Source organism: Phyllostomus hastatus, unplaced genomic scaffold, assembly GCF_019186645.2.
Source record: "Phyllostomus hastatus isolate PE091 unplaced genomic scaffold, TTU_PhHast_1.1 phas_scaffold_46, whole genome shotgun sequence".
NCBI lineage: Eukaryota > Metazoa > Chordata > Mammalia > Chiroptera > Phyllostomidae > Phyllostomus > Phyllostomus hastatus.
Genome location: NW_025334032.1, coordinates 32,014,836 through 32,040,626, shown reverse-complemented (window position 1 = coordinate 32,040,626; position 25,791 = coordinate 32,014,836). Strand labels below are relative to the sequence as shown.

The 25,791-nt window shown below is 36.6% G+C and overlaps 1 protein-coding gene across 1 annotated transcript in view; it reads left to right on the top strand.

The window, feature by feature from the left end:
- Nucleotides 1-25,791, top strand: part of DLC1 (DLC1 Rho GTPase activating protein) — a 340,054-nt gene that overhangs the window by 82,046 nt on the left and 232,217 nt on the right. Inside the window, exons 3-4 of the mRNA XM_045821281.1 lie at nucleotides 2,961-3,110; nucleotides 10,383-10,523. Of these exons, the coding sequence (XP_045677237.1) occupies nucleotides 2,961-3,110; nucleotides 10,383-10,523 (291 nt within the window). The remainder of the gene's footprint in view (nucleotides 1-2,960; nucleotides 3,111-10,382; nucleotides 10,524-25,791) is intronic.

Sequence of the window (25,791 nt, the reverse complement as noted above, 5' to 3'; positions counted from 1 at the left end):
AGGCACGATCTCAGCATCCAGTTAATTCAAAGGCAAATTGTTTCTGAAGCTACTGCTTCAGGATATGCTGCTTTATTTAATATTAATTTAGGGGGAAACATTGAAATATATTTTCTAAGGCTTTGGGGTATTATTGCACTGACTCCTATTGATTTTATTATTATTGTTTCTGAAAATGTATTGCATGTGCAAAGTATAACTTGACTCTATGTCTGCCAGCTAGAAAAATGTAACATTTGTGCTTGAGGATGTTATAACTGAGAAAGAAAAGACAACTATACCAAAACGTATGTATATGTTGAAATGCAAAGAATATTTATCTTGCCAAACATAACTTAGATATAAAAGGGAAGGAAATTACAAACAAATACATTGGAGGAATAATTAATGGGACTTTGAGTCTTCTTTTCAGTCAGATTTTTTTCCATTTTTCTGGATTACTGAGAAGAGAATGAAACTGTATAATCTCTGATATTTCTGAGACTCTATTTTAAGGTATAAGCAGAAGTTTACTACAAATAATGCTCTTTTTAATATAACAAGTTTTGTAACATTGAGAGATATGGTATAAAGTTCAAGTTTGTTTATTTGCATATACCCTGAACCCTCTTAAGTACAGTAAAGCTTTATCATTATAAGAGTTCTGTAGTTGTCTGTCTGAGCCTCATTACATTGTTTAGAAGCAGGGACAATGGAAGTAAATTGAAATACTAATCACAATATAGTATTCTAAAGGTTAACACAACCCCCCAAATTCTTAACTTATTCTCAAAATTAATGGATTTGTTGAAAGATTACTAGCTTTTTACTTTGGCATAAGTCTGTTAAACCAAGCAAAAGTTTAGCTTACCCAAATAATTTACTAATATTAGATTAATGATTCTTTGACCAACTTAATATAATAAAGCAATTAATTGACATCTGAAAGATAATGTTTGTGATATTAACAATCTGTTCTAGTTGCTTGAGGTACAGAAACTGCTACAGAATTAGATTAATCCATGAAATTATTCTGGCTTCTGTTCTTTGTTGGTTTCTCCCAATGGTAGCTTAGAAATGTAGGAAGATTGAAAGAAAAATGGCAAAAACAAAATAAAAGATCTCATTCAGACAGCCACCTCATTCATGTCACTACTGATACCATCCCCTAAGCAAAGACCCCCAACCTTCTCCCTTATGTCCACACTCTTTGGCTTCTTTTGTCATATAGTGTCCCTTCAAGGTTGCCTCTGGTGGTCCTTTCAAAGCTGATGTCACCTATGTAAATATTTCCGACAGATGAGAAGATGATAACATGAGACACACATGATGATTTCTCTCAAAAGGGCTCTCTCCCTGAGTCCACTACATCCCTCAGTAGAATCTTACTGTGCTTCCCCTGATGTTACTTTTTTTCACCCAATACTCTACCCAACCCTGACACCTTACACAGCACACAAGGAATCTGGAAGCTTTCTAATATTAATTGACTTGCTTTGATCACACAAGAGTAGTAAAAGTGATGCCTAAATAACTCTATACGGTCAATGAGAAGCTTTAGCTATTTCTATAAGCAACAGTATTTCCATAAATATATGTTTATATTGTACATAATTCAGAATAAGTAACCAACATAATTTACAAATATATATACCATCTTTGATGGTAGCATCTACCCATATGTGACCCTAAAAGTATATCCTAAAACTTACTCAAATACTTCTATGTTTTATATATATGTATATATAGCTTAGAAATGTATATATATATATATATATATATACACATATATATTCACATACATATATATGAATGATTGTGAGGCTTTTGAAAGAAGTTTGTGAAAGAAAAAGAGGTTGCAAAGAAATATTGACAAAATATAGCTTCTCATTTTTTTACTATGCTCAGAAGTATTCTTCCCAAAATATTTTTTTATATTTTTAAAGTATATTTTATTGATTATGCTATTACAGTTATTCTATTTTTTCTCCCCTTTATTCCCCTCCACCCTGTACACCCCACCCCTCCTGCATTCCCCACCCCTTTAGTTCATTCATATAAGTTATTCATATAACTTATTCATATAAGTTCTCTGGCTTCTCCATTTCCTATACTATTCTTAACCTCCCCTGTCTATTTTGAACCTACCATTTATGCTTTTTATTCCCTGCACCTTTTCCCCCATTCTCCCTTTTCCTCCTCCCTACTGATAACCCTCCATGTGATCTCCATTTCTGTGACTCTGCTCCTATTTTAGTTGTTTGCTTAGTTTGTTTTTGTTTTAGGTTCAGTTGTTGATAGGTGTGAGCTTGTTGTCATTTTACAGTTCATATTTTTTATCATCTTCTTTGTCCTAGATAAAGCCCTTTAACATTTCATATAATAAGAGCTTGGTGATGATGAACTTCTTCAATTTGACCTTATCTGGGAAGCACTTTATTTGCCCTTCCATTCTAAATGATAGCTTTGCTGAATAGAGTAATCTTGGATGTAGGTCCTTGCCTTTCATGACTTGGAATACTTCTTTCCAACCCATTCTTGCCTGCAAGTTTTCTTTTGAGAAATCAGCCAAAATATTCTCTTATATGTATTTTTAAATGTCTAACCACAAATAATTTAATGATTTGTATGTTATAATTAATGTGCACTGTGACAAGGGTAATATATAACTTTTCCCAAGAATAAGTAATTTGAAAGTCGTGAATATGTATCAGTGCTCATTGATGTTATACTTCCTTTTCATTGTGCTTTGCACCAGAAGACATGTATTTAATATTCATGTAAAATGCTTTCTTGGCAGCCGGTTACTATCTTCGCAATGAAGAGCCCATTGATGATACAGAACAAAACCTTCCTTTCCCCTTAAGTAGAAGACTGCCTATTATTCAGTGTCCTTTTTGTCACATTGAAGAACAGGGCACTTCTTATTCTTTCTAAGAAATGGCCTTTCAGATTCAGTAACAACATGTTCTGTTCCTCAGGAAATAAAAGAAGATCGAGATAGGGCGCGGCTAGACTCCATGGTGCTGCTAATCATGAAACTGGACCAACTGGATCAGGACATTGAGAATGCTCTCAGCACCAGCTCCTCGCCATCCAGCACACCAACCAACCTGCGGCGGCACGTTCCTGTGAGTCTTCCAATTTCCACTTCTTTTCCCACGAGCATGCTATCTCTTTACTTCGTGCAATCCCTCTTGCACATGAAACATCTTTGATGGTGGCATCTACCCCTATGTGACCCTAAAAGTGTTTCATAAAACTTACTCAAATACGTCTATGTTCCATGCAGGGTCTGTAAGAGAAGGGTGTGACTCAAAAGAAAATAGTTATTATTAGACCGAAAGAGGGTCACCCTGGAAAATTATGCTTCCTGTTAATCAAATCCTCTTCCTTATGGTCATTTCCCTAATTATTCAACAATATGCTATGAACACCATTAGCAATGCTATGTCTATCTTACTTAGTATTTTATTTCCAGTATCTTCAAATTTGCATTGCATGTAGAAGATGATTAATAAATATTTGCTACATGGATGGGTGGATGAATGGATGGGCACATCCAGCATACTACAAGAAAGAACTTACATTAATTTGAAAATGCTCTAAAATTAACTCAGTGAATAAGACAGAAGTGAGAATTTTATTCTATGCATTCATTTTATATAAGAATGATCACTCCTCATAGATTCTGACACTCATAATTTGCATGACACAGATTCCAGACTGACTATACACTTTACATATTTATTATTAGCTCCATATTAAATGACTTGGATTTTACAGATCCAGCGAATGTGATGGTAAAATGTATTCATAATTAAGCCATGCATTTTTTCATTTAATCTGTTACTTTCATTATACAGTAATAAACACATTAAGTCAAAAAAATATGTACTTACCTAAATCAAAGGGACAGGAAATCCTACACATAAATTTGAGCTTCTATCAAAATAGAACTATTCTGTATCAAGTGTTTTACTTAGCATAGTTCTACCATGGATTCTGTCGTTATTCAAGACTCATTTCTGACTGTGGGACAGAATATTTCAAGGTAAGTAAACAAACTAAAATAGTAACTAACTTTAGTATATACTAGGTATTATTCTAAGTTCTCTACATACGTCAACACATTTATTCCTCACAACACGTTTCAAGTGAGTGAAAAGCATAGAAAAGTTGGTGATGGCATGTGCCAGAGACAGCATGCACACCTAGTCCAGAGACAACATGCACTGGCTAGTCCTGATCCAGAGCCAGGCCATGTAACCGCCACACCACACTGTGTTCTCTAGCTGACTTAATGGAAATACCATAGCTTGCACAAAAAAAAATAATTAAAAGTGAATATGAAATTAAGTACTTCAACCTAGAAAGCCAATGGGAATTTTTGTTTTTCCTTGTAACCTTCCAGATAATTTTTTCTTATCCTTCAGGATTAGTCTCAAATGTGTTCTTTAGGGTTAAGTCTTCCCTAAGTCTCCTCTGTACTCCCAGACAGAACCAACTGTCCCTTCCCTGGTGCTGCCACAGTGCTTACGCACGTTTTTCGTAGGACAGGCATCCAAATGGAGGAAATGCAATCAAAGGAATCTAAAGACTAACAAGAAGGGATGTTTAATCTTGTTTACATAGGACAGGTGTATAGAAATGTCATACTCATTTTCATTAACATTTTTAAAGCCAGAAATAACCATATTTTTCGATAGGAGTACTCCTTAGCACTTCTTTGCTATAAATGGAGACATAGAACACATTTTTTTCTTTTAAAATTGCCTAGTGTGAGTGGTTCATCTCTCTCCTATCTCTTTAATCTTTCCCCTGTTCCCTCTGCATTGAGCTTTCCTCAGTCCCCGAGTATTTCGGAGAAAAGCCTGAGCCCAGAATTCTGCTATGTACAGCTCCGTGGTGTTCTCTTCATGCCAGAGAACAGGATAGCCAGTGTCCGTTAGACACGCTTCTCTGTTGAACGATAAAGACGAAAAAGGAGGGGAAGCAAATGTGGGGGATGGTTTTGAAATTCGCCTGTATCTCCATCTTCCACCTCCACTGGAGGTATAAACTGGATTTTATATTCTATGCACTATCTCGTGGAATATCACCACCATTGCCGAATGCGGGTTCATTCTGTAAACAAACATCTACTTCCGGGTCGTCAGTTCAGCGGATCCTTAGAGTAGGCAAAACAGCATATTAGAAACATTAAGAACCTTGAAGTCTCCAGGCCTGCGTCCAAACAGCAACTCTACAGCTGACTGTCTGAGAACACAAGAAAATGATTAATTTCTCACCTCCACGATGGTGTGAAGAAGGAGAGGTTGTTTGCCGGCTCGTTGGGAAAAGTAGACGAAAGAATGTACGTAAGACCTGTCGCGCAGGGTGGCCAGAGAGTGCGGCTCGGTGTGCGTGCACTCCCCTCCCTTCCCCCACGTGCTCACCCGCACCCGACTCTGGGCCAGGCGGAACAAAACCTCTCCTGCAGCCCTCCACACTTTTTTTTCTGGTCTTTATGCTTATGTTGGGTCATCCCTTGTTCTTTACTGATGTTCCTTGGTATTTAAAAGCTAATTTTAAAACTCTCCCATCATCAAAATATTTTCCACAGGCGCTTTCCATTGCTTTTGATCATCGTGCCATGGAATAAAGGGATTATAACAGAATGATCAGGGCCTTGATTATCCACCAAGAAGCGCTGCCCAGATGCAGAGACTCCCTCTGCCGCACCCTCACACTGTCCTGTGAATTTAGAGCTTAGGAGGCAGGACAAGACGCACAATGATACAGAGACCTCACTGTGAGACTATTTCCGAGCAAATGCTGGAGCAAATTCTACTTATAATAAGATATTTAAAGGATAGTATAGGCTTGAGTCTTTCAGGTGCAAAATAGATATACTAAAAGAAGAATAGAGGTAAAGACTTTAAGGAGGCTGCCTTGATAGAGCCTAACCAGTTGGGGCCAAATAGACCTCATTGTTAAGGCCAGCTCTTCCACAGAATGTGAACTTGGTCAATTGAATTGCCTCAAGCCTTGGCTTCATCATCTTTCAAATGATAATGAGACATTAGCTTCTGCGCAGACTCGGTGAAAATAGAAGCAGAGAATAGCTGTAAAGTGTGGTCTTTAAAAAGTAAAAACACCTAAGTGATTGATTTTTAAAGTTTTATTATTTTACCTCAGAATTGTAGTACTATTAGAAAGATTCAAGGTCGCCCTGTTATTTATTGTCAAATTATAGACAAGAAGGAAAAATTAATGCAAGAGATTTCTGATGTACGTAAAGGTCAAGCATAAATAGCTTATAAGTTATCTGCTACCTATAATTATGCTTTTGATGTTTATAAATGACCTGCTATTGGTGATTGTTCACGTGAAGTTGGTTCCATCTGAAATTTTAATGAATCATATTTCTCTTCAGTAAACTGATATCTTTTCCATGCAAAAAGGGAAAATATGGCCACTTATCTGAAATCACTCAGGGGATGAGAAATTTGGTTAGGGTTATATGTTTTTAAACACACACACCCCTAAATATTGTATACTCCATTTTTATATTCATTATCATTGAGTATGTCATTTGTACTCCTTTTTAATTTTTATCCTACCTTTTTCTTTTCTTTTTTGCAGTTTTGAGATATAATCGATTTATAATCATATAACATTGTCAACACTTAAGGTGTGCAACATGGTGATTTGACACACACATGGCAAAAGGATGACCAAACTGAAATCAGTTGACACAGCCATCACCTCATGCACTTACCATTGTGTGTGTTGAGAACATTTAAAATGATTCTCTTAGCAACTTTCAAGTATATAATACAGTCCTATTAACTACAGTCACCGTGTTGAATGTTAGATCCCAGAACTTACACGTCTTATAACCGGAAACTTTTCCCCACTCGGACTGACATCTCCCCATCCCCCTGCCAGCCCCTGGCCACCACCATTCCACTCGGTCGCATGAGTTTGGCTTTTTGTTTTGTTTTGTGTTTCTAGATTCCACATTTGAGATTGCACAGTATTTGTGTTTCTGCTGATTTATTTCACTTGTCCTAATGCTTTCAAGTTCCATCGTGTTCCCAGAAGAGGCAGAATTATCTTCTTTTCTATGGCTAAGTAGTATTTTATTGTATGTATGTATGTATATACATATATTTTTTGCATCTATGTGTGTCTATATATGAGTGTGTATATGTATACACACACACACTCTTAATTCAAATAGGCAAAATAATACATTAGAAACATTAGGAATGTTGAAGATGTGATATGATATATGTACCACATCTTCATATAAATACACACACACACACACACACACACGCACACATATACATAATCACATCTTCTTTATCCACTCATGTATCAGTAGACACTTAAGTAAGTGGTTTCCCTCTCTTGGTTATTGTGAATAATGCTGCAGTGAGCACAGAGATGTACACATCTCTTCAAGGTAATGACTTTACTTTCTTTGGATAAATACCCAAAAGTGGAATTGCTGAATCATATGATCATTCTATTTTTAATTTTTTGAGGACCCTACATACTGTTTTCCACAGTGGTTGTACCAACTTACTTTCCCACCAACAGTACACAAGTTTCCCTTTTCTCCAAGCCCCCATCAACATTTGTTACCTCTTGTCTTTTTTTTTTCTTTTTTTAGGGAGGGAAAAGGAGGGTGAAAGACAAGGAGAGAAACATCAATATGTGGTTGCCTCTTGCATACCCCTTACTGGGTACCTGGCCTGCAACCCAGGCATGTGCTCTGACTGGGAATCGAACCAGCAATTCTTTGGTTTTCAGGCTGTCACTGAGCCACATTAGCCAGGGCTCTTGCCTTTTTGATAATAGTCTTCTAACAGGTGTGAGGTGATATCTCATGGTTTTATTTTGCATTTTCCTGATAATTAGTGGTGTTGCACATCTATTTATGTACCTGTTAGCCATTTGTATGTCTTTTTTGGAAAAAATATCTACTTACATACTCTGCCCATTTTTTTTTTGCTATGAAATTGTATGAGTTCCTTATGTATTTTGGGTATTAACTCCTTATTTGACATATGGTTGCAAATATTTTCTTCCAACTCTGTAGGTCATTTCTAATTCTGGTGGTTGTTTATTTTGCTGTGCAGAATCTTTTCAGTTTGGTGATATCTCATTTATTTTTGCTTTTATTGCTTGTGTTCTTGGTATTTTATTTAAATAATTATTGCCAAGACCAATGTTATGGAGTTTTTCTGCTGTTTTTTCTAGGACTTTCATAGTTTCAGATCCTACATTTAAGTCTTTAATTCATTTCAAATTAATTTTCATAAGTGATGTAAGAAGGGATCCAAATTTATTCATTTGCATGTGAATATCCACTTTTCTCAAAAGCATTTACTTAAATGACTATTTTTTCCTTACTGAATATTCTTGACCCCCTTGTTAAATATTTGTTGACCGTGTATGCATGTGTTTATTTCTGGATTCTCTATTCTAATCCACTGGTCTGTATGTCTGTTTTTATGCCAGTACCATACTCTGTTGATTGCCATAATTTTGTAATATAGCTTGAAATCAGGAAGTGTGATGCCACCAGCTTTAGTCTTCTTTCTCAAGCTTGCTTTGGCCATTTAAGATCTTCTCTGGTTCCAAAAAAATTTAGGATTGTTTATTTCTATGATACATGTTTTTGGATTTTTGGCAGAGATTGCATTGAATCTATAGATCACTTTGGGTAGTATGAACATTTTCACAACTTTTATTCTTTAAATAAAAAATATGGGACATCTTTCCATTTATGTATGCTTTCAGTCTCTTTCTTCAATGTCAGTGTACAGATCTTTCATTCACTTCCTTGGTTAGATATTACTATTTGTTAGCCCAGTGTTTCTTTCCTAAAACAATGTTTAATGAGTATGTTCTAGATGCGGGCATTGTTCTAAGATCTGGGAAATGTATCAGTGAGCAAGATGCATAAACTACCTGCTTTTATGATCAGTAGATTACATTAGAGGAAGACAGACAAGGATTAGAAAAAACGAGATTAATTGAAGTGGATAGAGAGCAGATAGGTAGACAGGTAGATACATTGATTTAGATAGATAGATAGATAGAAAACAAATGGATATAATTGATTTGGGATAGATATGCAAAGTGATAGGATTGTAAAAGAGGGAATGACATGCTGTAAAAGTTTAAGGGAGGAAATACTTTAGCTTGAAATGTCAAAGGATGCTTTTCTGAGTTAGTGATACTAAAATTGAGATCTGTGTGACAAGAAAGAGCCAGCAAAGGGAAATACTAGGGGAGGGGACAAGAAAGGACCTAGTCCCTGACATAGAACCTAGTTCATGTACCAGAGGGGCTGAGACAATGAGCATGGCTGGAGCATATGAAGAACCAAGATAATGATAGAACATAAAACCAGTGAATGAGGATACAGGGTAGATGGTATTTGACCATGTGGGCCATGGTAAAGTTGAGGTGTAGAAAGAGTAGACATAAAGATATTTAACTCATCATTTTCTCAGATCAAAATTTTGAATGATAAGTGCCTTTATTTTCATCCTTCTCCATTCTGCTAACCCCATCTTTCCTCTGTGTTCTCAGGCCACTGTCTAAAACATACAGAGCATTTGATGAATGAAAAGCACAGCCTTTGGGGAGATTAAGGAGTAACTGCCTTCACTCAGCAAGTGTTTCAGCCACATATACATACTTGTTACTAATAACAATATTTATAGTAACAGCCAATGTTTAATGGAAATTGTGTCCATTACACACACTTTGCATATATTCTGCTCAGTCCTCATGAAACCCTATGAGTGCATGCTATCATTACACCCATTTGCAAATGAGGGGATTGAATGGCACATGACAAAGCATAACTTCTGCCCTCAAATATTTCCTAGTTCATTAGATAGACACTTGAGCTTCAACTGTTAAATTACCAAAGCTGTATGTTACCTCTGGCTCCAAAACTTGCCTTCTGAAATCACAGAATAATGCATAATTATGGGTGACATGTCAGTTGTCAACAACTCATTTTTTAAAGGATTATTTATTTATTTTTTTAGCTTTGAGGGCTGCTCCTTTTTTTTTAAGATTTTATTTATTTATTTTTTAGAGAGGGAAGGGAGGGAGAGAGAGAGAGAGAGAGAGAGAAACATCAATGTGCAGTTGCTGGGGGTCGTGGCCTGCAACCCAGGCATGTACCCTGACTGGGAATCGAACCTGTGACACTTTGATTCGAAGCCGGAGTTCAATCCACTGAGCTACACCAGCCAGGCTGTCAACAACTCTTTAGTGTGCCCATATGTGTTGGGAGAAGGAAGAGGCAGGAAGTTGCTGGTGGCAGGGAGAAAGGCATGGGAAGAGTATGTGCATGCCCTTCATATCAATGCATTTTTTAACAGGATCTGGAGTCAGGATCTGAAAGCGGAGCAGATACCACTTCAGTAAATCAGACATCAGTAAATTTGTCTTCTAACACCGAGTCCTCTGACCTCCCATCGTCCACCCCAGGCGCCAATTCTGGAACAAAACCCAAGTCTACGGTAAGTCATAAATGATAGCAGCCAGTTTCAACATGAAGTGTTGAAGATCATAAGGTAAGAATTGATATTTCATCCATTCAATATAGAAGAAATACTCTCGAAGTTTTAGTTGCAGTGACTCAATAATATTTAAGTGCAACCCAACATGTGCTGTTTGTTTTATAAATGATAATGCAAGTGCTTCACTGGTACTTCATGGTTCCAGAATTGTGCAAAATATGGTATTACATTTTGTTGCTGGATACTCAGAACTTTAAAGAACCAAAAATGTAAAATCTGAAGATTGCTCTCCCTGCATTATTTCCTTGACCATACTGCTTATCAGTTGGAAAATTGCCTCTGCAAGCTTAGATAGAGAGATATAAAATCACACACATCATAAACTTTATGTGAGCATTAAATTGGCATCGCTCATGGAAAGTGCTTAGTGAAACGCTTAGTGCAGAACAAATACTGAATAAATGTAAGCTACCATCATTGTCCTTATGATGCTTCATTGACTTTAAAATGCTACCAAAACAAATGAAAAGGAGAATTACCACATATAACATTATAACATGGTGAACTGTGAATAAAAGACATTTTCCTTTAAGTAAAAACTTGAGCTGCAACAGAAAAGCTGTATTTGACTCTAAAAGGTAACATTTATGGAGGAAGTAATTACTACTTCAAATATCTAAGGTCCCAGCAGCTCCAAAATAACCTTTCCTAGTTTAGTGAAAATCATAGTGTCGTATTATTTTTTTAAATGCCCATGTTAGCTAAACACAGAGAAAAGGTTGGATTCCTTATTTCCCTGCCTTTAAAATAAGAGACAAGTCTGAAATAAGACCCAAAAGAGAATACTGTCTTCTGAATTTAAAACATAGTGGATATGTTCATTTGCAAGAATATCTAAACATTTTTGATGGAATAAATATTGATTGAACATCTACTATGTGCCATGCATTGTGCAAGATGATAAAAACTCAGAATAAAACATATTCTCTGTCTTTAAGCAGCTCACAGTCTAACAAAGGGAGGTACACAACTAAACAGTGAAATGCAGTGTGTGCTGTAGTACAGTATATATTGAAAATAAAAGAAACCAACAGCATACTACACAATCCTATTTGGGGATACACTGAAAAAATAGGGTCAAAAAAATCGTGTCCAAACAGGCTGACTTCAATGAAATGGTGCTCTTATTTTTTCATAGTGGGTAAAGAAGGTTGAGATGCAAAATTATAATACGAAAGTCGGTGATCTCATTTTACCTCTTTCTCATTAAGGCAAAAGATAAAAGCCACTCAACAATTTTAACTTGAAGGTTTAAGAAATATTGGAGCATTGACTTTTTGAATACTGGGGACAAGTGTGGGGCTGACATATAAGAAGGAAATCAAAAAGAAGGTGAATTAGCTTTTTAAAGGTCCATATGCTGAAGAGCCGTTCTTTTGCCTCTGACATTTATTGCATGAAGTCAGAATTATTCTAAAGTAAAAGACTAATTACCGCTGAACTGGCACTCACTACTTCTCCCTTGAAGCATACATAATTTAGTGTGTGGCCACCTTACAATTTGTTACAATTGCCATAACTCCGTGTACAGTTCCTTAGTCTTTTCTTCAGTGTCCCCATGTTTATAAATGGGATTACTATAGTTCTATTAAAATATATGCATTATTTTTATGGTAACCATCTTCAGTAAAGTTTTAAAATGAAAAGTATAAAGTCATTAGTCTTTCCAAGACTTTAATCCATTAGAGCATTTTATGACAGGCTCTTATTCAAATTTTTCATGTTTTGCCTTATCAGTTGGCCAAACTATTCACTCCACAGGCAAAATTAGAAAAGAGTTAAAATCAATTATTGAATAGAAACATATTTTTTCATGTGCCACAAATCAAATATTTACTGATAAGTTGTCAATTTTGAATGAAATTGAATGTGAATGTGTATTCAGCTGCTCAGGTGTGAATTGTCACCTGGACACACAATCACAGCTTCATAGTGATGCCACACTCATTCGACAGTGAGTGTGTAACACAGTATTCCCCTTGAAGACAACCCCAAACTGCTTACCACGTCATCTAGGCCATTGCCACAGGGGGAGCTAGATGATTTGGACATGCAACTCCATTCAACCACTGAACTTGAATCTTGTAAAACTTTCTAGCCAGCCCTGGGAAGTGCCAGTGGGGAAAAAACACTCACTCTGCTGTCAAATGCAACTGACTTTTAGGAAATTTCTCAAAGCAAATGGCCAATAATGAAAGTAACCTGAAAAAAAGACTTTTGTTTTAGGGGAGAATGATTGTTTTAATTTGTGGGTACATCGTATTTCTTGAAGCTATTGGTGGTGTTATTCTTTTGAGACCTCCCTTTTTACTACGATTTGAAAATACTTTGGGACAATGGGTTAAGTTTATGTTTCTAGGTGTTCCTGGGCTAGAATATTAGGATGAAAAATTTCACCTACTTGAGAGATTAAACAGATACTTTTTCCCACCATTTTCATCTTAGGGAATAAATGATGTGTGATGGCTTTCTGGCTAATTTGTGAAAAGAGGGAAGACTATGGTAACCTGAAATGCTGTTCTTTTCATCATGAACTAAAATTTCAATTTTATGATTAAGTAGGAACATAAAATTCTAAAAGCATCCTCTTCTAACATCCACCTAAAACAAACTAACCTTCTGCTCCATAATGTTGCATTTTTACAGAATGCTTACTTTCACTTCAGAATTATTTAAGGTTATATTTGATTTGCTGCTGTGAAGTCTATTTATAATGGTGACTAACTACCAGAAATATTTGGCTTTCCTTTTGAGTGTAAGGTCTCTGGGTTTCTAAGTGCCTATTTTTCAATAAGATTTCTTCTTTTATATTTATTATTAGAATAAGAGCAATGAGTAATCTTCAGATTCTTCATAAATACTACATGTATATCCACACAGGGTTGTGCAAAAGTAGATTAATAATAATAGAAAATAATACAAACTAATAAGAATAGAACAACAAACTCTGTGTTTTGAGTGTTCATAACGGGAAACCTACTTTTGCCTACCCTTTGTGTATGTTTATAGACCATGCTGAAAATTGAACATTCAAGTAGATTTCTGAGATGTATTTCACACAAGCATTGAAATGTTAGAACGTAGAGTATCCACTACCAAAAAAAATTCAAAAAAAGAGATCTAGTTCTTCATGTCAAAAAGCTCGTCAATTTTTCCCCTAAATTCTTTGCTTTGTCCCCTTGAGGTGGTCGCATAGTGCCCTTCACGCTAGACGCTTCGGCAAATGGCCCGCGAGTAATTGTGTCATTTCATGTCAAGTGCTTTGAGTCTCTGTAGAGTGCCGCACTGGCATCCCCCTGACCACGGGATTTGGTTGCTCGGACTGTCTGGTATTAACTGACACACAGTTGTTACATGCACGGTTTTAAAGCTGAGCACTAAAACCCCAGAGGTTCTATTGTTCTTGTTCTTGTCGTTGTTTTTCCTAAAGATCCTGGTAAGTGTAGGTGTTCACAAAATCACTATTAATCATACACTTAAGAAAAAAGAGACCAAGTCCTAGATAAGGAAAACAAGGTATTTTGATTTGTGGAAAAAAATGTAACAGAGGGAGTATAGCTGTACAGAATAACTGAGAGCATCATTAAGAGCAATATCTGTTTTTAATTTAGTCTAAATTCCCTTCCCCACCCCCAGAAATGTCTTTATTTTCCTTGTGCTAGAGAGAGTTCTAATACCAGATGAGATGCTCAATCATTTGGGCATGATGGAACCCAGCTAGACAGAGGAGCTTTGAGTGGATCCTAAGCCCTCTAAAGCAATGCTGTAATATATTGGCATTCATGCTGGAATTACAAAATAGTTGAAGACATCAAAAACAGCAGAAGGTATTAACCTTCATTATTGTAATTGTTACCAGATTTTTTTTAAAAAGACAGATACATCTTATTCTAGCTCAAGGTGGCAACAGTAGCTTGAACTCAACCCCTAATCTTTTCATCGTTACCACCAAACAACGACGAGAAAGATGAAGGGGGAACACGAGGTCGTGGAGGAGCGGGAGCTGAGGGCAGGCAGAATGGCGCACGGCCAGAGACCGCAGCTTCGTTACAGAGGGCTTCAGCATAGACCCTGCCAAAAGGCTACCAGGGAGGGACCAAAACAAAGCTTCGAGAGTATGTCCTGACAGCAAGTTTATGGTCATTTCTGATAAATTTAACAAAGAAAAGACTCCACTGCCATGGTCGACCTGACACTGCTTTCCACAGACATTTACATGCCCACGACCCAGCTCCAGAACCCATATAATAAATTGGTTTGAGGTGTTACTATATGAGAAACAAATGTCACTACTGTTTGGGTTCTCGAGGTGCACAAGACCAGTTCCCCTGAGGAAGGAAGAACAGGGGCCCGTTCATCAGCGCATGGCACAGGTTACATTATTTTAACGTCATTTTCTAAGTCATTCATCTCTCACAGCTTTTTGTATGTATCTATATACATACATGTGGGTGATTAGATTAAATGTACATGTGTGTGTGTGTGTGTGTGTGTGTGTGTGTGTGTGTATATATATATATATATATATATATACACCAGATTATAGATAGATATAGACATAGAGATAGACCATACAGACATACACATAGACCAGACAGACTAGATATAAACATAGACAGACCTAGGCCAGACAGACATGGACATGGACATGGACTAGACAGATTAGATATAGACATAGATATTGATGTGACATATAGACACACATAGACTAGACAGAGGCTTTTGGAAAATAACATCAAAGAATGGGTATTTCCTGATGTTATTTTCCAAAACTCTGTGTGGAATAATGCTTAACTATATAAATTTTAATAAAATGAAATTAGTGATCATAAAGGTCTTTTTTCTAATTTTTTATTTTTTAATTGCAGTTGGCACTCAATATTATGTTACTTTCAGGTATACAGCATGAGTGGTTAGACATTTACCAAACTTACAAGGTGATTCCCCAAATAGGTCTAGTGCCCCCCTGGACCACAGAGAGTTATTACAATATTACATCTATATTCTCTATACTGTATTTTACATCCCTGTGACTGCTCTGTAACTGCCAGTTTGTACTTCTTAATCCCTTCCCCTTTTGCACCCAGCACCCCACCCCCTGCACACACACCCCCTCCCATCTGGCAACCATCAGTTTATTCTCTGTATCTCTGAGTTTATTTCTATGCTGTTGTTTATTTTGTTTTTTAGATTTCACATGCAAGTGAAATCACATGGTATGTCTTTCTCTGTCTGACTTACTTCGATCAGCACAAAACCCTCTAGGTCCATCCGTGTTCTCACAAACGTTAAGATTCCATTCTTCCACAGCTGAGTAATATTTCCTGGTCCACATGAACCGCCACATCTTTACGCAGATGTCTGTCGATGGACACTTACTTTGCTTATAAAGTTCTCATAGAGTCACATAATTATGAGATGATATAAATTTTAGTAATATATTTATTAACTGTGTATAAGGCTGTTCCTCGGGATGAACTGGAATGCTGGTTTATTCGCTGTTGCCAGGGGTGCAGTGGGACGGTGTCTGTATCTGGGATAGGAGATTGGAGGTTTAGAAGGAGCTGAGGATGGGTTTCGGAAGAGAAAAGCCCGTAAGGTGGAAGGAGAGGGGTCAGGGGTCATGTTTTACAACCAATAGTCGACTTCATTGTTGCGTCTGTAAAATGAGGAGTTCCATGTAAAGCTGATTATAAATAAAAATTATAAAGCCTCTAAAGTATCACTTTGATGGAGAGTTACTTATTAGAGATAAAAAAGACAATCTGACTGATAGTATGACATTAATCCATGATGAAGTAGCCCCACGAAATCAGAAAAAAAAAAAGAGTTCTTGACCTCGAAGTCATCGGTGGGGCCAGGAGGATAACTGAACCCTCCGGAACAGTGTTGTAAACTATGTTCACATGCCGGGATCTGCCCACGGGACGGCTGTCAATAGTGTTATCAGACTCTTGAAAGACTTGGCAACCTCTGTAAGGAAATGCTTATTCATGTTTTGATGATTCAATCGGTTATTCTCAGGGGAGACCTGATAACTGTGAAAATATCTCTTACAGATAATGCACTTCACACACATTGACAGGAATTGCTTTATTTCGGTTTATTTCCTCGTAGAGAATTCCACAGTATCCCCTTTGCAATAAATTAGGCTGTGCTTCCTGGTTAAGCTCAAGTCAGTTTGCCTGTGATATATTTGAATGGTATATTCAATTGAATATATTGAATGGGATATTTACTTCACTAAAATGGAAAGTAAGTATGTAGATGCTAGAGTCCAACTCACATCAGTTTAAAATATCACTTAAAAACCAATTCATAGGCAAAATTTTAGAATATGTCTTATTTTGTTTTACTAGGGTATTATACACTATGTTTTTATTTAAATGGTTATCAGACAAAAAATTTTTAACAAAGCTGGTAATTTCACTAATGTCCACTATTTAAAACAAAATAGAGGGATAAAGCATTGTCTTTTTTACAATAGGAATTTCAAATACTCATTTTTTCTGAAGTCTTTGAAAAAATGCAAGGTAATATAATGGATTGGCCAAAAAGTTTTAGTTTTTCTGTAAAATAAAAGACACGTTTTTCATTTTCACCAGTAACTTTACTGGTTTGGGTATTTTGAGCATGTCAGCTAGCTCCCACCACTGGCTTCCAGTGGGCAGAGGCCAGGGGTGCTGCTGACCATCACACATCGCTCCCGTATCCGCCAGTGCACAAGACAACGCCACTGCAAAGAACTATTTGGCCAACATATCAATAGTACCAGGAAACCTCGCAAACCACTTTCAAAACGTTTGATCAGTCACAGCCCCTTCTCCACACATACCCTGCACAAATCTTGTTTTGTGATTTCAGTTGCATTTTTGCCTTTCTTGAATAATGAAGTATAATACACCAAAATGTTGTGTATTTCCTTCCATCTTCAACATTAAAATGCACAAAAACTCACCAATTTTGATAAGCTTTTTAAAATGCATGCTGATATAACAGCTGTCACACAATTCAAGTTACTAAAATTGCTTTGAATGAAGTTAAAGACAACTAAGCACTACTAGAGCCATTGCACAGAAAAAAACAAGTGAACTTTTCAATCAACTCATATAAAATTGACTAGAACTTAAATAGTATTTCATAATGTCACATGTGGTAAGTAAAAAATAATAGCATAGTAAAGGAAATACCCATGTACAGAACTTTTAAAGAATGTTTAATAGTCTCCTATGGAACATGAAAAATTAAATTAGTACTGTTCACAACAAATACAAACAAAAATGTAATGGTCTTAGAAAAATGCCTTTGATTGTAATGTTTTTGAATGTGGCAGTTCAACTCGGATAGAGCTAAGCAATAATATTACAGTGATTTTTTTTAAAAAATTGTCTTTTTTCACTAAGGTCCTCATTGTTTATAAGAAAGAAATATTAGACAAAATATATTACTTTTTCTTAAGAAAAAGTGAACCCTGGCTGGTATGGCTCAGTGCATTGAGTGCCGGCCTGCAAACTAAAGGGTTGCTAGTTCGATTCCCAATCAGGGCACATGCCTGGGTTGTGGGCTGGGTCCCCAGTAGGGGGCACACAAGAGGCAATTACGTATTGATGTTTCTCTCCCTCTCTTTCTCTCTTCCTTCCCCTGTCTAAAAATAAATAAATAAAATCTTTAAAAAAAAAAGAAAGAAAAATTGAGTCACCAGAAAGCTGAAAGAAAATGTTTCTAAAAAAGAAATGATTCTGTGATTATTATAATGAGATATTTCTTAGAAGTCTATGATTCTGAAGCATTAGAGTATTTCATTTCCATATTCTGGATTTGAAATATAAATAAATATGTAATTCATTAACCTTGGGCTTTGAAAAATAGAAACATTTTTCATAGCCATTGTTTTTACATTTAACATAAATTCGAAATTTTGTCATTTCTTGCGTTGGAAAACACTGCATCAGTTTCCATTTACTGCCCATGAATTCATGACACTATTGTTAGGAATGGGTTGTTCAATCTGCACAATGACCTCCTCACATAAGCTTTTCCATGTTAAATCTTGAGGTTTCGTTTTGCCAAGAAAAGTATAATTTGTATCCAGCTACTTGGATCCTTAATTTTTTTAAATGATGAGCACATGGTATTTAAATAATTTTGTTGGAGTTGACATTCTTTTTCTATCTTGTTTGTGTCTAGTTGAAAATAATCTTGTTAATTGGATGTCTGGAGCAGAATTCCTGAGACCAAAAGAAAGATGGGGAAAATGAACACGTATGAATGATGACTTAAAACTGAATAGATTCTCTTAGGACAAGAAACAATTTTTTTCATCCTTTCTGCAACCTAGGATTTGGGCATATGAATAGTACTTTTGTATGTTATCATCACTACAATGAGAAAATTTTAATTTTTCCGTGTGCTGGTGTAACTTCTTGAATTCAGTTCACATTTTCATCCAAGAGAAATAACAACTTCCAGTTATTTCTGGGCAATGTAAAAGGGCAAGCCAACAGCATGCCACATCACAGCAACCAAGAACATAACTCACAGCACTGAGCGGTAATAAGAGCCAGCAAGCCGGTTTCACAGAGTCCTCACTTTCTTCACTGCAAACCTAGTTGTCCCAAAATTCTGATCTAATGAAGGAAACATGTGTTCAGTATGTCCCCTTTTCTTCTACTTCTCTACTTTGATTCTTTGATAGTTAATTCTTCCCCTGATATCCGATGGCCTCTACACTCACTTCGTAAGGACAGTTGAGTCTGTTGAAATGTTTAAAGAGGGATTGCACGTGAATAGTCAGCAGTACTTATACAGTTTACAAGGAAGGTCTTCTTGATCATCGTTTTAAGCTGTCGATCACATACCAGATTTATAAAGGAAAAAAATAGAAACATCAACGAAGTACTTGAGTATTCTGAATATCACACATCTATAGCAGTTGGAGTCATGTAACCAGAACATGAAAGTAAGGGAACTGTTTTCTCTTTATCTTCATGGGGTAGGACACCATCATTTGCAAATACCAATATTCCCAACTGTTCTGGATATTTAATGACTGTTTTATATGCTATTTTTTAAATCAGTAGTTTGCATTCTTTAGATTATTGTTGCCACTGTTACCTTTTAGTGATTATTTCTTCTTTCCACTTTCACAACTTGTAATCCATGTGAATTCTGGATTAGTAAATTCCTCCAAAGGAAAATCAACTAATGTTCATAAAAATGCCTCCAATATTTTCCTCTTTACCATAGATTGCTTTATCCATCTTATTTTGTTGTTGTTCTGTTGATTCATTCCGAAGGTCCTATACTTGTGTAAATAGCTTAGTAACTTACTGAACGGGCATTTCTCGAATTATCCATCATATGAAGTGCAGAGAACCAAACAAACAGACAACAGTAACTGAAAAATCAGTGTTGGTCAGGCTGCACCCTCTGGGGTAGTTCCCACCTCCCGGGAATGCTTGCATCCTCCCACCCCACCCAAGCTTAGTTACTTTTCTCTTTTTTATATATTAGCCTTCTGAATGAGATCTTCTTTGATTAATCCACAGTTTAAACTTCATTGAAATCCTAGACTAAAAAAATTATATGAATGAGGAAAATGTTTAAAAAATTTTTTGTGAGTCCAGGCAGCCTCTGATATATGTTCTACTCCATTTCCGAGAACCTGCAGGTGAAGCTGCCCCAAAAACTGCCCTGCTGCTAGGGCAACATGCTCATTCCTACAGCATCTCCTTCATCGCCGAGTCCTGAACTCTAGGGACAATCAGGGACAAAAACAGTGTGAGAGGGCGCAGACTTGATCAGAGCCACTCAGCTCAGCCCAGGTGTGCGGCTCTGCCGGCCCAGATCATTCAATTCTATGCTCAGACAAAGTAAACAACCTTAACTGGTTGAACACAGAGTAAACTCCTTAACTGGTTTGAAGAATATTAGTATAGTGGATTATCCCTAATTCCATTTGCTGCATAAATTGGAAGAGGCATTACAGGGGCGTGAGCTCTATGCTCCCCTGTGCATCTCTTCAATGCAATTGAAGTTGTTAAGTTAAACACATAAAGGAAGTTCTGTTACTTTTTCTGGCTAATTCAGGACTTCCAATATTGTCATAAAGAAAGGAAAATATGTAACCAGATGTATGAGTTTAAAATAGATTTCAGATAAGAGCACAGAGGTTTCAAAGTTTTGTAAACAGATAAAATTTATTTATATAAACAGGTAAAATTGATTTATTTACATATGATATTTACATATGATCTCCATGGAAGAACATCTTTATGTTTTTAAATTCTGTTTCTATACAATACCTTGTACAGTGCACAATAACAATTTCTCCACCTCAAACAGATATTTTGGAGAAAAATTCTAACACATTTAATGTCTTTCTGGATCTTAAGTTTTATTACCACATATATTATGTTCAAATATTATTTTTTTATTCCAAGAGAAAACTAATACACCACTGACTTCAAATTCTGTAGCCTTTACATAATTGTTGGATCTTTCAAAGGATTTTTTTTCTTTTTTTCAGTAAAAACAATAGTACAGGTAGGCTTTTAGAATTACTAAGTTATTTTGGAGGAAGAAATAAGGACATCTTGCACCTTGATAAGGATAATGTCCAAAAACAGATCAACACTAATTAAAATAGTTTTGTCAAAACTTTGAAGAATAAAAAGGCATGGTAATTGCATTATCTTGCTTTTTGTTTTCATGTTTTCTTTCTTATTGGTTTTTCCTTCAGAATACTGCCATCTTCTGGTCAAATTGTAGATCCTGTCACACACAAAGTAGATCCACAATGGGAGGCAATTTAGGTTTATATAAATTCACCTTTTAATCATTATAAGTCACCTATTTAAGATTTGTGCCTCCAATGTTTTAAAAGACTTTACAGGAACTTTAGGAAGTTAAATTTTCAGAGAAGGTTTCAGGACTTGCAATGCTATCAAAACACATCTTGCACAGTAAATCCATATGATAACAATAAGGCTAAGTACCTCCAGGGAATATTTGTCTTTGTTTATTTCTGTTGGAATCTATGGCTAAGCATAATTAAACAATTTGACATATAGTTGCTATATTTATTTCTACAAACTTTTAATTTTCAAAGTGGTTCACCTTGAAAGAAATTTTTATAGCATTCTATTTTAAAACCCCCCTTAATTAATGTCCTCCTTACAACAAAAAGGGTTCTTGTGGCCAATCCCTGTCTTCTTGTCAGGGTTTTCATATTTGTAACTTCTTTTGGAGTTATTTTCTAAAGGATAATCATGTGAAGGTCTAGCTTTGGTATACTTGAATGTGATCACTTCCTACTTCCATATTATAACTTTTTCCTTTTTATTAACTTACTAAACAAAAATTAGGGCTCTTACCAGGTTCCATTTCTATGGTAGGCACTGAAAATTCCAACAGAAGGTGCTGGTTTTGGGCTTAAAAGCGTGCAACTTAGGGGGTTCTTTCCGCCAAGTCCTTGGAATCTTCCTGGTACCATGCTGCCCTTAACTGATCCACCAAAACCAAAAACGTAAATAACAGTGCAAGAGACTAAAGCATCTGAAAGACTCAGCAGTTACTTTGATTTTGTCTTTGATGGTTTCTACTAGATTTTCTTTTTTTCCCCCTTCATCATATTTACAATTTACTGCCACATATAATTCACATCTAATAGTCACGTAATCAGGGGCAGTGATCAATATTTAACAGGTGAGGGACCTTGACCCCATGAGACTTGCTGACCTGAGTTACTCATCGAGAGCTAGGATTACGTATTGGCTGAAAAGAACAGCCTTGTCTTGATTTTGTCACGTGCGAGACCTCTCCTTGCGAATGCTGGCAGGTCTTTTGCCAGACTTCTGAATGATATCGGGCAGAATCCTCCAGAAAGATGAAAAATGTACAGACCATGTTAAATTTCTCCTCTCCTCAAACTAGCTATAAATTCATAAAACAAATCACTTCTACTTCACTCCCACACACACACTTGCCTTATTTCTTAACATTTCCAACTAGTATTACAAAATTACACTTCCTGTTCTCACTATATTGCCTTTCCCATATTCAAAAATTGCCTAATTAAAAGGGTCAGTAAGGTCGTGGGCAGGGAGGAAGGGCAAGGGCGAAGGAGGGTTACATGTCTTTAGCGGGTCTTCCACAGCTTTGCCTTATTTCACTGGCAGTACCCCACTGGTATTTTTTAGTATTATTGAGAAAACAAGTAAATGGTCACATGCATGGTGGAATAATATTTACTGTGAAAATGCTTCCATATTCTCTGTAAGAGAAAATATTATCCACTACACGGACATTAAGCTTAAGAATTCACATGATCAGTTCCTCCCAAAGCATTCTCTTCTCCAAGAAGACACACTCTGACTACATGGGAACGGCTTTCTTCTTTGGGGTACTTTTTCTTGGAGCAATCATCAGAGCATAATTTCAATTTCTTCAGGATTCATGCTGGTGCAAAACATTAGAAGAAACTTTAAAATCTGCAAATCACTCTAACAAGTATTCTAGTTACCGATATTTCCTAATATTTTGGAGTTGATATAACATAACATAACATAACATAACATAATATACTTATTTTCCTGGGTTTTTTAATCCTAGTTTAATGCATTACTCAATTACGTGTAGTTTATGCTCTTCTTTGAATTAAAATAATACCCAAGCTTTGAACGATTTTTTAAATGATTTTTTAAAATTGCCATCATGTGCACAAAAAAATTTTCTATAGAAATTTCCAATTCAGATATTAGGTTTAAAGAATTTAGGATTGTGTCAGCCTGTTGTTTGGCCTGCTGGGGCCAGAGGTTAAGTTGTAACTTGGGCTTGGAGAGCTCACTGTGGGGGATCCAGGCCCATAACAAACTATATGACCATTTCCATTGCACTTCTATTCCACTGAGACCTATTTCTAGAGATAAAGTTTTAAAGTTTAAAATTCACAAACTAAAAGAAAATATAATTCTTTCATTTATAGCATTTCTACACAGACATCGAGTGAAAAAAATGCCTCATTGTAGTTACGTATAGTTTTTCCTTCACTAATGCTTTTTCTATTTTATCAAATTCTTTTGAAAATTGACTTAGATTTACATTGAGTTTTGGTAAAGCAATCCCAACCTGGAAATCATGGTAAAAATTTCCATGGAACAGAGTAATACAGATTCATAAAATTGTTCTTAACATTTTTTAAAGCTGGGGACACTTTATATATGAATTCACACTTGTGTGTTTTATCTTTTCTCTTTTTTAGTATAGAATAAGCTAGTTTGAAAATATTTTTATTTTAATCGAATAATTTAACCATTTTAAATGGCAGTCACGAAGAGTTAGTTGATTGATGAGAGTGAATCCCTTAGCAGAGCGCTCAGTGCTCTGTGAACCCTCCAGCCACACAGCCATGGTCACGCCTCAGCTTCACCAGCAGATGCGCCCTTTGAAAGAAGTACGTACCATTATTTTTTGTGAGTCAATTAATATTTTAAATAGTATATTTACATTTTGCTTAAATTCTACGGCAAATTGTTTCTTGAGCAGAATCGAATTCTGGCATTTTCTATACGAGGGTGTATTAAGGAGCAATGCATGTAATTGAGAAAGGGACCCAGACAATGAGGTTAAGAAGATCAACAGCCCACAAAGGACATCCTTGTCCTACATGTCCTAGCATAAGATAAGAAGCAATTGACAGAATCGAGTTCCCAGAACGACTGGAATATTCGACCACAGGGAAACGTGAAAGATGTGAAGGAGCCTTTTTGTCATCAGGGAAGCGCCACAGCACACTTCTGTGTTCACAATGACACTAATAAATGTGATCATTATCTGGGAAGACAAGGATTATGAACAAGATTAATAATTCAGCCACCCCTCTTTGCATCCATCTTGCTAATTGTCATCTGGGTTCCAGCTCCAGCCATGCTTGCTGCCTTTGCCAGCTCTGCTGCTGTGTGGCTGTGCTCTGAGCCAGCCATGGCAGATGCCGGGTCATGGCGGATGCCGGGTCACGGTGTGGGTGGCATCTTGACCCTCTTACCTCATTAGGGATATTCTGAAGAATGAGCATTATAAATGAGAATGACATACATTCCTGGAAAATGTGTGCACCCAGCTTCTTAACAGCTTAACGCATCGGCCCCTTTCACTATGAGCCAGAATTGTGTGCTGAACAGCACATTGAGTTAATATGACGACTCCTTTTAAACAGTAAGTTGAGTTAACACAACTATTTCTTTTAAAACGAAGTATCTTTTGCACCCCTATTAAATTTCCTGTTTCAGTCAATGGCATGTTCCTTAGCACTCCAGCTGATGAGGAAATGCTTTAACATTTGGTCAAAATATGACAGAAAGTTCATGAACTGTGTTTGTGTTATGATTGTAATAAATCAAAGGCCAGCGAGGAAGCATCAGAGCTACATCGGTGATGAATGACCACACTTGGCGCAGGGGTTTCGGCCCCGTGCTGGCGCCTCCGAAGAAATGATGTTCTTTCCACGTCACCGTGGAAGAATTTGTTTGGACGTTTTGTTGGAATGCTCGTGAACTGACTACCCATCTTAGAACAATACTGCTGTTTGTGTACCAAATGGCTATAAACAGGCTACCCACGGAAGCTCTGATTTATACTGATTGCAGTTGTCTCCATAAATGTTTAATCTTTATTAGCAAGTATTAAGGAAAGCATGATTTCGAACCTTTGATGTGAAGTTTTCTGGAGCTTTTAAAGTGATCCCTAGTAAAGGTCAATTCTCTTTAGCCTCATTTTTTTTCAGACATTTAATAACCTACTTCTCATGACCAAAACCACACAGACACACACACATTTTAAAAAGGAGTAACTGGGGGAATGAGAATGATAAAGAAGGTAGAGCCATTCCCCAAAAACAAATCTTAAACTGCAGGTCAAATGAGTGATCCCCCAATCTACCATTGGGGAACCAAGGGAAGAACTTTCCGGGCAAAACCGTCAGTGAGAGCAAAGGCATGGAGGTCAGAAAGCCCCCAGCCCGTCCCCACACTACCAAAGGGCTCCGTCTGGCACAAAACAAGACCATGAGGCCTGAACTGCAGGAGCAGAATCGTAGAGGAGGAGGCGTGGATGAGTCCAAGCTATATCAAGGAACTATAATCTAAATTGTAATCTATATTGAGAAGGGAGGGAGAAGACCTGGTTATGACTGAGCAACTAGAAAGATGAT